The sequence below is a fragment of the Tetrahymena thermophila genome, assembly GCF_000189635.1.
Source record: "Tetrahymena thermophila SB210 genomic scaffold scf_8254667, whole genome shotgun sequence".
NCBI classification, from domain to species: domain Eukaryota; phylum Ciliophora; class Oligohymenophorea; order Hymenostomatida; family Tetrahymenidae; genus Tetrahymena; species Tetrahymena thermophila.
In genome coordinates, this window is record NW_002476434.1 from 529,680 (window position 1) to 545,988 (window position 16,309).

The window sequence follows — 16,309 nt, forward strand, 5'->3', positions numbered from 1 at the left end:
AAAGTCTCTTAAGATAAAAAAAAACTATTAACTCTAAGATTATAAGATATTTCAGCCTGCTCATCTCTTTTATAATTAATCACAAAAAGAAGTTATTCCCTAAGAAGAATACCTATCATTAATAAAGGGAATATAAGAAGAAAGAAATAAAATATATCTTGAACATATGAATGTAAGAATATCTTTTTTTGCATAAAAAAGCTTTTCCTACGCATTATGAGTTTTTAATTAAGATATAATGATTGATATAGGTCAGAATTCAATAGATATTTTTTGATTATTAAATAATCCTTTTTATTTGATTGAAATATTACTTTTTACTTGATTGATGATACAAATCATTAATTGCATATTAGAGTTTTACCCATCAAAAATTGATAAATACATTCAATAATATTAGAAATCAAAAATTTAAATAAATATCTGGAAAATCTTCATCTACCTTTGAGCATCAATATTAATAACAACTTAAAATAATGAAGTTTTAAAAATATGCCTAAAATAAAAATAATTAATCCATTCTGCTAATAAATTTCTCAAAAAAGCAAATAAAATAAGATAAGGACATTAGATAAATTAATGGTAAGACTTAACAATACTAGCAATTTTGTTCAACTTATTGTGATTTAATGAATATTTTAAAATTTGATTCGTCTTCACTATTTCTCTTTTTTTAAAAAAATAATAATTTATTATATTAAATTTGTCTATTTTTTTTTTATAAAAGTGGAAAGTCTCTTTTTTGAATTATCATAGAATTATGATATAAATACTTTCAACTTAAAGGAGGTATTTTTAATTATTATAATATTGATAAATTTGCAAGAGCAGCTTTTAAAAAAGAAATATTGAAAGAAAAAAAAACGCATTAGTTATAAATCAAATAAGCTTCAGATAATATAAAGATTTATATATTGTTGTATTAAAAATATTACACAGATGTTTAGCATTAATAATTAACGACTATCGAATATTCAAAAAAGTGGACTTGATGTTGGATAAGTGGAAGATTAGAAAGTACTTGAAAATAATTATAAAGATATTAAGATATATCCAAATCTCTTAAATGACTAGCACTCAAGAATTGAAACAACCAATTAAAATAAATCTATTTAAATCTAACAACCTTAAATAGATAATAGATTATCCAAAGAAAGTGAAATATCAAAAAATTTAAATAGCAATTTAAACATTAACCTACAAAGCAATATTTAGTAAAATCAAAATAAGATGACTATATACTTGCAAACTCCTAATAACGAATCTTATTTAAATTTAAAAAGTACTAAAGTTCAATTAATAAATTCAACTAAAAAAACAGAGTTAAAGTTAGCAAATCACTACTAAGAAGATGCGAATCATCCTCTGCTTCGAAATTGGAAAAAGGAAAATGTAGAACAAAAATTGTATCTGTATTCTTAAAAGTAGCTTTCAGAAATATAACAGTTGAATTAAAATGAGTTTTTACTTATTTTTGAGAATGATTAAGGTTCTAAAAAACTATAATTCACTTTACCATAAGATTCTGATGTGTTCTTTATTGATTCAAGTACTTTGGAAGATAAGCTCAATCAAGATGATAAAGCCTATAATAAGTAAATTAACAGTGAGTGTTTAACTGAATTTGCTCTTTAGTTACTTTTAAAAGATAGTTTTGTCAAATTTATAAAATTCTGTAATTAATTTGACACAAAGTTTAACAGAGGAAAATTTGTAAACTAGCTTATTTCATTTGGATTTAAAGATGCCAATCAAGAGTTTGACCTAAAAACATTTTTGATCTTCCTGTTTGCGTAGTCTGTTAATAAAGAACTATCTATAATTACTCCAAGAATTAAAATTTATGATATCTTCATAAATCTATATAAAGATGAAAGTGATAGGAAAAGAATATCTTAAGCTTCTGATTAATTAAATAACTGTAAAGACTGGCATGCTATCAAGAAACTTATTGAAGAAGTTTTTTTAAATGATGCCACTTTTGAACAGTCTAAAGACTATTATAAGATAAAAAACACATTTAATTTAAATATATGCGCTAAAGCTATTTTTATGTCAAAGATTAAAACAGAATTCGAACCCAATTTGAATGAAATATTTAATTAAGAATACATGGATGATAGTGGAATGACTACTGAAGATTATCGCGAGTTGTTCATTGGATAAACTTTTTAAATAAAAAATGAAAACGCTCTCTAATATTTAGAATAAAACATTTCCTTAATTAATTTCTTATTTGAAAAAACATAAAAATTTGATATAAAGGCATACGAAAATGTAAAAAAGACAGTTTATTCAGTAGTTATAAAGTATTTTAATAACAAAGATTTGATTGAAACTTAAAAATTATTGAGGAGCAAAAAATAGATATTTGAAAAATTGCATATTGAATCTGATTATTTTTTAAAATAATTAAAATTTAATGAAAAATTATTAGAAATAAATTTAGAGGATATAAAATAAGAAGACATTTAAATCTTTGACTCTATATTAAATAGTTAAAATAATAATTTAGATGTGCTTTTACAAATTTTGTCAAGGATTAAAGTATTAAACTTGGATGAAAAATCAACAATGAATAAAATTTTTGAAACTTTAAACAAAAAGATAGTGCATTAAATGTAGTAAATAAATTAGGGTTAAGATTAACAATAAAAAATGGGGTAACTCAAGCAAATCTTGTACAAAATATTTATTAATAATTGGAATAATTTAGAAAACTCTCAAAAAATTAAGTAATCTATCAAATTTGAAGTTTGTAGATATGACTTTTAGCGCCAATACAAACAGTAGCTAGTAGAAGAAGAAAAAAGTTTATTCACTTTTTTCATATAAAACTAAGACATAATTTAAAACATTTTAGAAATTGATAGCTCAATATAGAAAGAATTAGAGTTACCATAAGATGTAAAAAGTAAATTAATAGAGAAAATGTATGAAATTTTATTAGAAAAAATATACAAAATTGAAGATAATTAGGAGTTTTGTAAATTTTTAAAAAACATGGGTGATGATAGTATCAAGCAAAAAGTATTTGAAAAGAATAGTAATCTAGTAATAAAATCTTTGTAAGATAAAGCACACTAACTAATTTAAAAGGGATAAATTAAGTAGATGGAAGAATGGAACATTTAATATATTTTAGAATAAAAAGTATTTGAGCTACTTTTTTCAGTATTAATAAATAAAAAAGATTTCAACAAATCGGAGATATTCTCAATAATAAAATAAATAATTTCTAAAAATGAAAATTTATAGGGTACAACATGGAAAGATTATAAGAAAATAAATGAAAAAAAAGATATATTTAAAAAGTTTATCGAATTTTGTGGTATAAAAAAAACAAATGGCTTTGAGGTATTTGAGACTTTCTATAATCAGTATAGTAAATTAAAATGTTTTATATAACTTATGAAAAATCTAAATGTTACTGATATAGATGATTAAAAATAATTATTAGATAGCGTAGACAAAGACGAAAATTAAGAAGTAAAAGCTATTTAAGAAAAATTCAATAAAATTATAGATGAAAATAATTCATTAATTGGTACTTCCTAATATTTAGTAGACCTCAAATTATTTGACTAAATTTCTAACACTTATTCAATAAAAAATTAAACTATTGATGAGACTATGAATTAAATAAATAGCTTTGCTCTTCCATTTTTAGAGAGCATATATCGATATTTACTAGAGCAAGAATTTCCAGATCTAGTATAAGATTTTTAAAATGAAGAAATTGAATAATTTAAAAATGATAAAGATGTTTAAACAAGAAACTGTTATTAATTCCTAAATACACATTTTAAAGATCATTTTAGTCTAAATAAAGAAATTTTATTCTAAGAATATGAAAACTTAAGTATGATTTGTGAATAAAAGTTTTAAAAAAAAATTTCTTCTACTTTTTTTATTTAATTTATTTAGTAGGGATATCATAAAATTATTGATTATGAGCTGCTAACTCAAATATAAAAAACTGCTAAAAATTTAAAAATGGTTTTTCCTCCTAATTATTAAAAATAATTAGAAAGTTTATAAATACTTATTTCTTCTTAGGATCTCTCAAAAAAGTAATTTTTTGAAGGTACTCAATAAATATAAGTATATTTAGATACTTATATAAATGAGACAGTGTAAAATTGTGAAAATCGTTAAGTAGATAGAAAATTTTTAAAAGATTAAATTATTCCATTTATCTCACCTATTTTCAATGTAATGGATTTACACTCTAACTTTAAGAATGAGGTTGATTTATAGGAGCTATTATTCGATGATGACAATGATCTAGCTAATAGAATATAACATTATATTTAGATTAAAAAATATCTTGAAGAATTTAATAAATCTTTAAACAGTAACATATTTGTTTACATCCAATAGATTATACTATTCTTTTACAAAGATGAAAAATGTAAAGAAATCAGATAGAAAATAGAAGATATAAGCAAATTTAAAGACTATATATAGTAAAAATTTATGGAATTAGGAAAATCTCAAGCATAGAATTCTGTAAAAGTACTTTAGATGTTTATGTAATTTGCATTAATTCATATAAATGTAAATGATGCTTATCTTGAGAAAAATTAATCCTAAAAAGTTAATAAACAAGATAGATCTTAAGCTTATAGCTATTAATAGTAAGGAGATGAAAGAAATTACAAAGTTACATACAAAACACAAAAAAAAGTTAACAATAAAGAGAAAACTGAAGAGTATAATGAAGAGCAAATATTTTAAATAATATAAAGATTAAATATTATTAGTGGATAGTAATTAGATGAAGCATATAAATCAGAGACAGAAAAAGAACAGTTTAAAGAAAACAGAAAAAGATTGGAAGAAATTTATACTCTAATCTAAAAAAACTTGATTTAGATTTTAGAGAAATATATTTAGTATGGATATCTTGATGGATTTATAAAAGAAATAGATATATTAATAGACGATAAGTAAAGTAATATAGAATCAGTCATTAAAAATATAGAAAATATAGTTGAAGAGAAAGAGAATTAAATATAAGAATGGAAATTAGTAATTGAAGAAGCTTAAAAATAATATCCATTCTTGAAATTAATAATTCCATAGTGTTATCCTGATATATTAAGATATTTTTAGAAACTATTAAATGTTAATGCCAACTAAAATAGTTCAGATACAATTAAAAACAGTATAAAAATAAAACACCAATAATTTGGGTAGTCTAATTCTATGTTATAATTTAATGTTGAAGAAATGATTACCTTTTATCACATGAATACAGAAAGCTTAGCTAAAGAACTTCTTAAAAATAAAGATTAAATTAGATTAAATACCATTAATGAAAAAATTTCCTTATTAGGTTAGTATTTAAATAAATAATTTTAATAAGAAAAAAAAGTATTAAAAATTTCAGATAAAACTTTTCGAAAGAATTAATACGATAAGCTAGAGGCTAGCAAGATTTAGTGTGAAAGTTATGGCGATTTGTGTAAATAACTACTTCTCTTCTTTGGAGATAAAAACAAATAACCCGATAAATTATAATTTTTCTTCGCAAACTAGCAGACAACTGAGATGGATATAGAAGCATTTCTAAACAGAGTCATATACTTTGAGATGGAAAATGAATCGAGACACTTTTTTATTATTGATTTTAAGAAGTTAAAATATCAAGTTTAAAAATTTGCAACAGAACAAATAGATAAATATATGAATACAGAAGATAAATAGTTTTAAACTAAAAATAAATTAATTATTTTGTATTTATTTAATCAAAATAATGAATACTCTAATGATTAAGATGATGAAACTACAGAGGATTGCATCAGGATACCTCTTACTGAAGAATATAAACGAAAGACTCCATAATATTAAAATTAAAATATCCATTTGTTTAAATCACATTAAGCAGGTAAATAGATAAAAATTTAACTTTTTTATTATCATTTAAAATTTAATTACTTAATAAAATTAAAAATATTAACTATATAATAGGTGTTGGTAAAACATTTCAGATATAAAAATAAATCGAATTAACAAATTAACTCCTTATAAATATTCCAGCTCATTAATTCTAAAATATCGATAATCTCCTTAAGATTTTGAGAAGTAAGAGAAAATAAATATAAAATTAACAGTAAATTCATGGAATACATATTGAAATAATATATGATTAATAGGATAAAATAAGTTTACTATTATTTCAAATTTTGGTGTTGAAGTGCATCTCATTCAACTAGAATAAATTTTTCAACTTTTCATCTTAGTCTCATTTTTATGTTGAATAATCGAATTATTATGGAATAAAATATGCTAATATACTAACTCACATATAATCAATTTAATCTAATACAATTTATTTCAATTTATCATAATTGTCTGTTTCAAACTAATTCACATCAGATGATTAAACAATGCTCAGATATTTAAATGGTTTAAAATAAGGGGCGTAATATTTGATGGATAAAGACTTTGTAAGATTTGAGGCTTTCCCAAATTAAAAAGTTGAAAATAAAAAAATATTTACAGATACCGAAGCGATTTAATTAATATAGCTTTTCTTTAATAAATACATGGAAGAATATAAAATAAAATAGAATTTAACTTATTAGCATATAGTAATGTTCAAATAATAATTTGTTACTCAAATAAAAGAAATGGAGTAAGATCCAAATTATACGAGCTATTAAATAAAAGAATTAATGAATAATGCCTCTCCAGAATAAATAGAAAATATAAAATAATTAAGGTATAACATCATTAATATTTTCTTAGAATAATCCCTTAAAAATACATTTCTTAATTCATCAAATTAAAATTAAAGTTAAAATTCAAAAAATTACTATGAAACTTACATGAAAGAATTATACGAAAAAATTAGCAATGAAATAAATATTTAACCAAAAACTTCAAAATATAATTGGAATTATAAGTAATACCAGACTGAAGGTACAAATACAATCAGTACACATTAGAATATTTAAAAATAAAATTAGTAGAATCGTGATTCATCAACTTCTTTGTTAACTTGCTTGAATAGACTATTTAGTTGCTTCAAAAATACCTCTTCTTAAAAGTATTTTACTTCACCTAGTTTACAATAAAGTGAGATGAAATATTTGATTAAAGCATAAACCAGTGATCATAAAGATAATAATAAAGTTGCTTCTTAAATTGAAATTGAAAATCTGAAGCTTTCAGACGATGAAGAGAGAATACAATAGATGGTATATTTATTTATTGTTTCTATTTTATATTATTTATTGAATAATTTAATAAAAAGAATACCATACTCTAGTATGATCAAGCTATAAAGAACTTAATATTCTTCATTAATGGTAGTATAATAGCTGCGATATTTAAAGATGACAGAGAAGATTAAATAATACTTAAATTAGAATAATTGATGAGAACTTTTATATCATAGGTTAACAGAATATCTAATATTAAGATAAATATTGATGAAGAGCTTTAACTAAGAATTCCACATATCGGATAAACGGAAGATGAATATACTCTTCTCAGAACACTTGTTTATATATGTTCTAGAAATCCTAGTAAATTTATAGATGAGAAATCTTAACAACAAAAACCTGAATTAAGCAGAATTTTATAAGAAAGAGCTTTTACAAAAGATAATACTTGCAAATTAATATAAATAGCATTCAAAATATACTCAGGCGTGCCTTTAGTAATTATGGGAGAGACTGGAATAGGAAAAACTGTAAATATTTAAATTTTAACTGAAATTATGGGGTTTAGTTTCGAAGTACTGAGATTATCTGCTGGAACTACTGTAGATTAAATAATTAAATTTATGAAAGACATTAAAAAGAAGTATCACGATAATTCAAAAGTAGTCATATTTTTTGATGAAATAAACACTAACCAAAATATTTATGGACTACTCAAGGAGATTTTTTTTGATAAATCTGTTAATGGTAAAAAAATATTTAAAAATAACCAAAATCTTGTTTGTATTGCTGCTTGCAATCCTTATGAGTACGTATTAAAAAAGAATCAAAATGGTTTTGAAGCAGGGTATTTAACAAGGATTTAATTGGAAAAAACTAAAAAAGCTAATCTTACATATCATGTTTACCCTTTGCCAGAAAGTATGCTACCTTTTGTGGTAAATTATGGTTAATTAGAAGAAAAAGTGGAAGAGAAAAATATTTATTAAATGCTCAAAAAAATCAACTTTAGAAGTAAGTACACCAGCTAATCAAATTAATTAGATGTTAATATGAAGAAAAACTTTGATAATACAGTAAACATTTTCTCTGAAGAAGAACTTAGTTGTATATAATAATTAATAATGGCATCTTAGCAATATATTCGCTGTCAATAGGGTACTTCTAGAAGTGCTAGCTTAAGAGATATAAGCAGAACAATAAAATTCATTGAGTATTTTATGAAAGTTTACTTTTTGAAAAGGGGAGATACTAATACTCAAACACAAAAATAAAAATCTTGTATACTTGCTCTCTACCTCTGCTATTAGATAAGGCTAAATTCACAAAAATAGAGAGAAGAATACCAAAAAGTGATTTAGTATATTCAAAGCAAATATGAATTTTTTAACAAAATCAACAATCCTCTATTTTTTGATAAAACTATAAACGAAGAATTGGATTTCTTTATTAATCAATTAAAAATTGATTCAAAACTAATTTCAAAAAATAGGGCTTTAAAAGAAAATTGTTTTTGTATAGCTTTATGCATATTAACTAAAACTCCTCTTTTTATTACAGGAGAACCTGGAACATCAAAAACATTAAGTTTTACATTGGTTATAAATTCTTTTAAAGGAATTTCCTCCTCTTCATAATTTTTATAAGGATTTCCATCTATCAAAGAGTTCTACATTTAAGTAAAATAAATAAATAAATTTACTTTTTGTTTAATTAAATTTTTTATAAGGGAAATCTTTAAACATAATCTGAGGAAATTAGATAAGCATTTTAGTAAGCTAAGCAAGTCAAGACAGAAGGAATCTTACCAGTTGTATTCTTTGATGAAGCTGGTTAAGCTGAATTGAGCGAAAATAACCCAAATAAAGTAAATATTGAAAAATAAAATTTTATTAAATTGTTAAATGATTTAGGTTTTGCATGAGCTTCTTGATGAAGGGGATGTGAGTTTCATAGCAAGTTCAAATTATAGCTTAGATTATGCTAAATAAAATAGATGTTTACATTTATAAAGAAACAAGAATAACCTTGAAGATCTGAAAGAATTTGTAAATTAGTTAGTTTGTTCAAACACTAGCTTGAAAACTGTTTTAAAAGAAGTATCTTTATTTTTTAAAAGAAAATGAACTTAAAAAATATTATTTTTTTTATAAAAAGTTTTGCCAAATTTATTTCAATTTTCATGGCAAGTTAAAGAATTACATTCACAATTCAAGAGATTTCTATTTTACAATCAAATATTGTGTTTCTATGTTTAATAAAAATCCATCAATTTTCTAAGAAGAAAAAGATCTAGTCAACTTACTTTACAGGGCTATGATTAAAAATTTTAGCGGTTACGATTAAAACACAAACCTAATAATAGAAGAATTTAAAAAAATTTTTTAGAAATATAAAGATGATATTTAATAAGTAAATACTCTAGAAATAATTGAGGAGTGCTTTAAACCAATATGTGAAGATTTTGTTTATCACTCAAGATTCCCAATGCTAATAACTGATAACACAGATTAAGGAATTTAATTTGCAAAGTTGTAGTTAGAGAAAAATAAACTTTAGTCACAGGTGATATAATATTTTTGCATTATTATACCAACTTATTAAAATATTATTGATGTTATAAAAGGTTAAAGCTGGTAGTCATTTCAAAAAAGATTATTATGAAGATAAAACAAGAGAAATAAGCTCTATCAATGCAAGCATAGAATAAAATTACAGTATCATTTCTGTTAATTAAGATTACATCTATGCTGTTTACTATGATTTCTTTACTATGAATTTTTCTAGAATTGGGGATAAATAAAAATTTAGATTAAATTATAAATAAATTTAGACTAGAATTGAAGTCCCATAGAATTATCTCTTTATAATGATTGTCACAAAAGATTAATATATGAAAATGGATCTTGCACTTTTAAATAGATTTGAGAAGCATGTTTTCTCTGAAAAACTGATATTCTAAAAATAATAAAAAGCCATTATTGATAATATAATGAATGAGTAAATTTTATATTAATCAATAAATAAATAATTTCTTATTATTTTAACTTTTTTATCATTTAAAAAAATAGGTTCAAAATTATCAAATAGCCATTTTAGAAGGATAAAAACTTTTTGAGTTTTATAAAAAAATCTTATATTTTTGGTATGATCTAAGCTGAGTGCAAAAAACTTGAGGAATCACAATATAATTTAGTAGAGGAATTTTATCAAAAAGATTATTTATTAGAGAAATGTAAAGATTTGATTGGTAATTTATCAAAAAAATATGATATTATTAGACTGAGAAACAAAGATACCATAGACTACTTTAATGCTTGGAATTAAAAAATATATTTAGATAACTTGATTGAGTTCATCAAATTTGAAAAAAATAAATAAAAGAAAGACTTTCATTCAATAATTTATACAAATTCTTATCTTTATAGCAATTATAAAGTATTACTAAAAGAAATTGGCTTTGAAACTTTACTTATTGACTTAAGTTTAATAAAACAAAAATTTGTATTTTAATAACAAACAGAAGATTACTACTAAGGAAATTATAATTTAATGATAATTAAAATATCTTGTTTAGAAGAAAATCCTTAAAATATTTATTATGTTAGATCTTTTATAAATGAATGCAGATAAAAGTATTAGAATATCAAGCAAAAAAGCATAATCATCATAATTTAATATTCAAACAGTTAGCATTATAGATTACCTTTTTGCTTAGAATGGGAGTAATATCAAATCGATAACTTGTTGCCTTATGCTTATACGCAGTCATCTTTATAAAAGTCCTCTGAAATTTAAGAAATTAATTAGATTTTAAATTATAGAAATATTCATGGCAAAAACGAAAGATAAATCTTAGAAAATAAGAAAATATTTAGCTATTTTACTTAAATGCATGGTTTTTGTTCCAAATTAATTTAAAGAATGACTTTTAGGTTTGAGCCAGATAAAGAATAATTTTATTAATATTACGAGAGTATAAGAGAGATATTAGAGAAACATTTTTAGGGATAGAATTCTTTTGTTTATAACCATTTTTATGACTATTTTGTTTAATATTTGAAACAGAACAGCGATTAAGATGATGTATGGTCATATAAATTCGACTTGATTAAAGGTTTAAATTATGAAAAGTAAATGATTAACTACTTGAAAAATAAAGTTGAGAGTGTTTTATTAATAATATTTTCTAAATATGAAGATTAAAACTTACTGACAAACTTCCACAAAATTTAGAAATTACCTCATCAAAAGCAAAATCTATACATGGGTATATTTTAAAAATACATAAATTAAACTATTTAAATATCAGATGGCTCAGAAATTAAACGTATTCCATACATCGAACTTAAATTTATATTCTCAAATATTATTTACAATAAAATAGAATAAACAAAAAAAATTTATGAATCTAACGATACAAATTAGGTATATTAAAATCATTTTTCTGAAGAAGTTAAGATTTTTAAAGATATCTTGAATTTTGATAATTTAAATGACTATATAGAAGATTATTTATTTTACAGAGATATTAAACTAGATATTAATAATAATAAAATTTAATATTATGCGATATTTTGTGATAAATTACTAAAATAGTTGAATTAAAAGAAATTCTTTAAAGAATACTACAATATTCATGAACTTTTTTGGAATAATGAAAAGATTCTCACCGAAATATTAGATCTAATTTATATTTTTAATTGTCCCCAAAAAACTACTGACTTGGCATAATTTTTAGTAGATAAAGAGGTTTTTGTAAACAAAAAAGACATATTAGAGAATGTTTCAGAGTATTATTATCTTGTACTATAAAAAATGCAAAATGTACAAATCTAATAAATTGAGCATTTCATTAGAATATTTCCTTTACAGAAATCTGCTTAGAGATTTTAAATCATAAGCTAATGTTATAAGTCTTACGGAAATCTGATAAATATAAAGGTAAATAATTTATTTTATTAAATTGTTAAAATTCATGATAGCAGGTAAAAAAAATAAATTATAAACTCTATTAACTTTTGCAGTTTTAATTTTTGCTAATTAAGTATATTCATACATACATGCAAACATACATATATACACACAAAATCATATAAAATATTTAATTAATTATCTATAAATATATAATATTAAATAAATAAAAATATATTTAAAAAAAGGATTTACTAATTATTTTTAAGGAGATGAAAAGTGAATAAATAGCTACTTAATTATAATATTTCTACTAAAAAGAGTCTTTTTATAGTTATATATTTATTGCAACTTATGGCATTCTTAATAAGAACAAAGTTGAAATAGATTTATGTTTTAAACATCTAATAATTCAAATTATAGAATATTTTGATATGAAGTAGTTCGATGAATAAAGATTGGTTGACATTAATTTGATAATCTCATACTTCTTAAAATAGATAAAAGAAGAAATAGATTAAAATTTTCTTAAAATATTTAATACTTTATTAGCGGAAGGCTTTAGTAAATTGCTATTTAAGAATAACTACTTGCGAATTCTAGATGAAATACTAAAATAAAAAGCAGTGAATTCTGAAGATAAGTTTAGTTAATTACTAATTAGAATAGGTGAAATTGTCTTCTAAAAGAATGATCAAATTTATTAATTAAATCCGAATCATATAATAACTAATTTTAAGAATCAAGAAAAATTACCTTATACAACTGTATAATTTACATTTAGTTCTATTTATTTTAGGTTAATTGCGCCGGTAAATATTTTTAAATATTATTTTCGTTTTTTTAATTTACTATTTAAATAGGAAATTTCAAAAATTTTAAAAGAAGGCTATGAAAATGATACATTTGAAAATAAAAACTTCAATTAAAATGAAATTAGTTTATTTTTGGTATCGTTAGGTGATAACAATAATATTAATTAAATAGATAAATAATATTTACAATTATATTTACTGAAGCTTATATTCAATGAAGATTCAAGTTTCTTAAAGAAAATATAGAGCAATGAGGTATAAAAGAGACCTCAGTTCCTATTTATTGACGGCTTTAAAAAAGTGCTTTAGTCAAATAGTTTTGATCCTTATGAATTTCCATGGTGCAAAGAAAATTATATAAAAAAGCTAGATGAATTGTAAAATTAAAAAAATAAATAAAACTATTTGTTAATAAAAAATTTTTTATTATTAAAAAATAGGGAGTAAAATAAATAAAACTTTTTAGTACTTGCAACATTAAAAATGATGAAATAGGAAATCAGAGATAGTCTCTTTAATGAATAATAAATTTAGATTTACAATAAAACTCAAAATCTAAAAAATTAATCTAGTCTAGTTAAATTTATTATTTATTTAGCTTCAACTGTGATGGATCAAAACGACTAAATAAATTAATTTAGATAATTCATTGGTCCATAATCAAGTTAATTTATATAAAAAATTTACATTCCTTTCAATAGCTTGACTAAACAATAAATTTAAGCTATTGAAATAAAAAATGTGTTAGATTCTGTTAAAGATAAAACAAAGGTCTATTAATGCACCTGTGGTTTTGTTTATGCAGTAGGTAATTGTGGCAAGAATATGGTTACAGTAAAGTGTAATAGCTGCAATAAAAATATTGGAGGTGCTAATCATATTAATATTAATTAAGAATATTAATAATAAAATATTTAAGAATAGATAGGATTTATTCACGAGTTTATTGAAGATAAATATTTTGCTCCAAGATAAATAGATCCTTTGGCTTTTAGATTTGGAAATTTGGTTATTTATTGCTTAATGTTTATATCCTCAAATAAAAACTAGTAGGATGAAAAGAATTACATTGAAAAAATGACCAACTAGTGGAAAATAATAAAAGAATTTTTAAAATTAACTGATGAATAATTACTGGTCATAGCTGTTTAGCTTCTTTAATAGTTATTGAATATAAAATAAAATGATTTTACTATTTTGAATAATAGAAACTAATTTGAATAGGAATTTAGTTTATTTTGTAAAAATTTCCCATCTTAAATCAAATAGATATTAGAAGAATTTGATAAACATTCAAAAGCTCATTTCGAATAAGAATAAAAATATCAATTGTTTTAATCTTTAATAAGAGATAAAGTCAAAACAGTTTTATTTTATAATACTCTATAGTATTATTAAATACCTTAATTTAATGAGTTAGAAGGCCAGTATCTTAAAAGAGATTACAAATATAGATTTATTATCTAGAATAAAGATAATATTTCTAAAATTAAATATATTTATCCATTGATATACTTTTACAAAAAAATACATTAATTTTATTCTAAAAAATTGACTGAGAAAATCTCAGAATCATACACTTTATAGAAAATTGTTGAAAATAAACCATATTTACTGAAGTACTATGATGAAAATGTTAAGGAGTGCTGGAATAAGGTTTTACATACAATTTTATTATTTTTATTTTTACTTAACATTTTTAATTTTAAAAAAGCTATGTGAATTTTATCCTTAAATGTAAATTGGATGTAAAGTTTAACCAACACAAAAGCTCGAAACGGCAGATTAAGTACCTTTAGGAAATTTTTTAATAATTAAAAAGGAAAATGAAACATAAGCAAGTGGAGGCGATTAACTTCATTTTTTTATTACAGAAATAACATCACTTTAAAATAATGTTTTAAATGAGATTAAAAACTTGAAAACATAACCTAAAGAAATTTTTGAGTTATATGACGATGATATGATTACAATTTCACAAAACTTTAACACATAAAATTTAATTTATTTTGAGAATTTACAGTTGGAAATAGGCTAACAAAATAAAAATATGAATACAAAATTATTAAAAAATTATTATATTTTTGATTAGCTTTTAAATAAGAGTTTAATTAAGGAATTCTAAGATTCAAACTACTTTGAAATAAAAAAAGATACAAAAAATTTAGGAATCATATATAGTAATAATATTTTATAAGGTATTGATGTATAAAAAATTAAAAGACTAAATCCTAAAACGAAAGAAAAATTCTTAAAGCAATGCCTATAGCAAGAATAGAAATTTGAAATTAGGGAATAGCTTTTCTTACTTCATGATCTTATGAAAAAAATGCCCTAACAAAAAATTGAACCATTTTTAAAAAATAACTTATATATTGAGCTAGAGAAAAATGGATTTATTGAAGATGAATCATATTTTAAGGAATGCCTAAGATATTTCGAGGTTTGTGAATTATTTGATTTGCTTGTTATACTAGAAACTGAATTAATGGATGATCTTGTTTAGAATTTAGATAAAACATACAAAGACCAGCTTTCAGAAAATATGTTTGAGAATTTTATAAAAAAATTTAAATAAAGAGTTTTAGATGTATTAAATAAAAATAGTAATGATGAAAACGAAATTAAATCTAATAAAGATTTATAATTAATATTAGGCAGATATATTATAAGAAATTTAATAGCATAGAAATAATAACCTAATACCACAGAATAAAATATTTTTGAATATATTAATTACTTTCCTGATTAATAATATTTAGATCCTCTATTACTACCTGGAGAAGATGAAGTTAAATTTGAAGATTTAGAAATTAAACATAAATATATTTTTAATTTATATGAAAGACTTTCTAAGGATTTTAAATAATAATTAGATTTAAAATAAAAATAACTTTAATCTTAAAAATAAGAAATATCTAAAAATATTAATAATTAACAAATGAAAATATTTGGTTTTGAAATGGAAAAAAAGCAGCTTAATGGTAAACTAAATAATATAAATGAACATGTACCATAAAATAATAATGATGGATCAGATGATGATGATGATGATGATGACGACAATAATAATGATGATGCAGTGTGAGATAAATAAATAAATATCTATTTTAATAATATTTTTATTTTTTATGTTTTTGATATGAATTTTAGTGTTTGATATATTTTTTTGAAATTAATTACATTTATTATAAAAAATTTAATTTTTATTTTTAATAATTTTTAATCTTTATTAAAAAATCCTTTTTTATTTTTTTAATATATATTTAACCATAATTATATTAAAATTATAATTTAAAAAATAAAATATAAATAATCTATTTTATATTATTATAAAATATCAAATTTTAATATTAATATTATTGAATGTATTATTAATATATATTTTATTTAAACCAATAAGAA

At 21.6% G+C, this 16,309-nt stretch overlaps 1 protein-coding gene across 1 annotated transcript; it reads left to right on the forward strand. All coding sequences in view use genetic code 6, as the record gives it.

Annotated features, from left to right (window-relative positions):
- Positions 1-939: 939 nt before the first annotated feature.
- On the forward strand, positions 940-15,992 carry TTHERM_00028820 (AAA domain, dynein subfamily protein; the record flags this gene model as incomplete). The annotated part of the gene is made up of 11 exons (XM_971785.2): positions 940-5,893; positions 5,977-7,208; positions 7,265-8,854; positions 8,905-9,042; positions 9,089-9,274; positions 9,333-9,740; positions 9,802-10,175; positions 10,247-12,119; positions 12,953-13,281; positions 13,345-14,560; positions 14,619-15,992. 11 exons carry the CDS (start codon positions 940-942, stop codon positions 15,990-15,992), a joined length of 13,674 nt encoding a protein of 4,557 aa, XP_976878.2.
- Between the last annotated feature and the right edge of the window lie 317 nt (positions 15,993-16,309).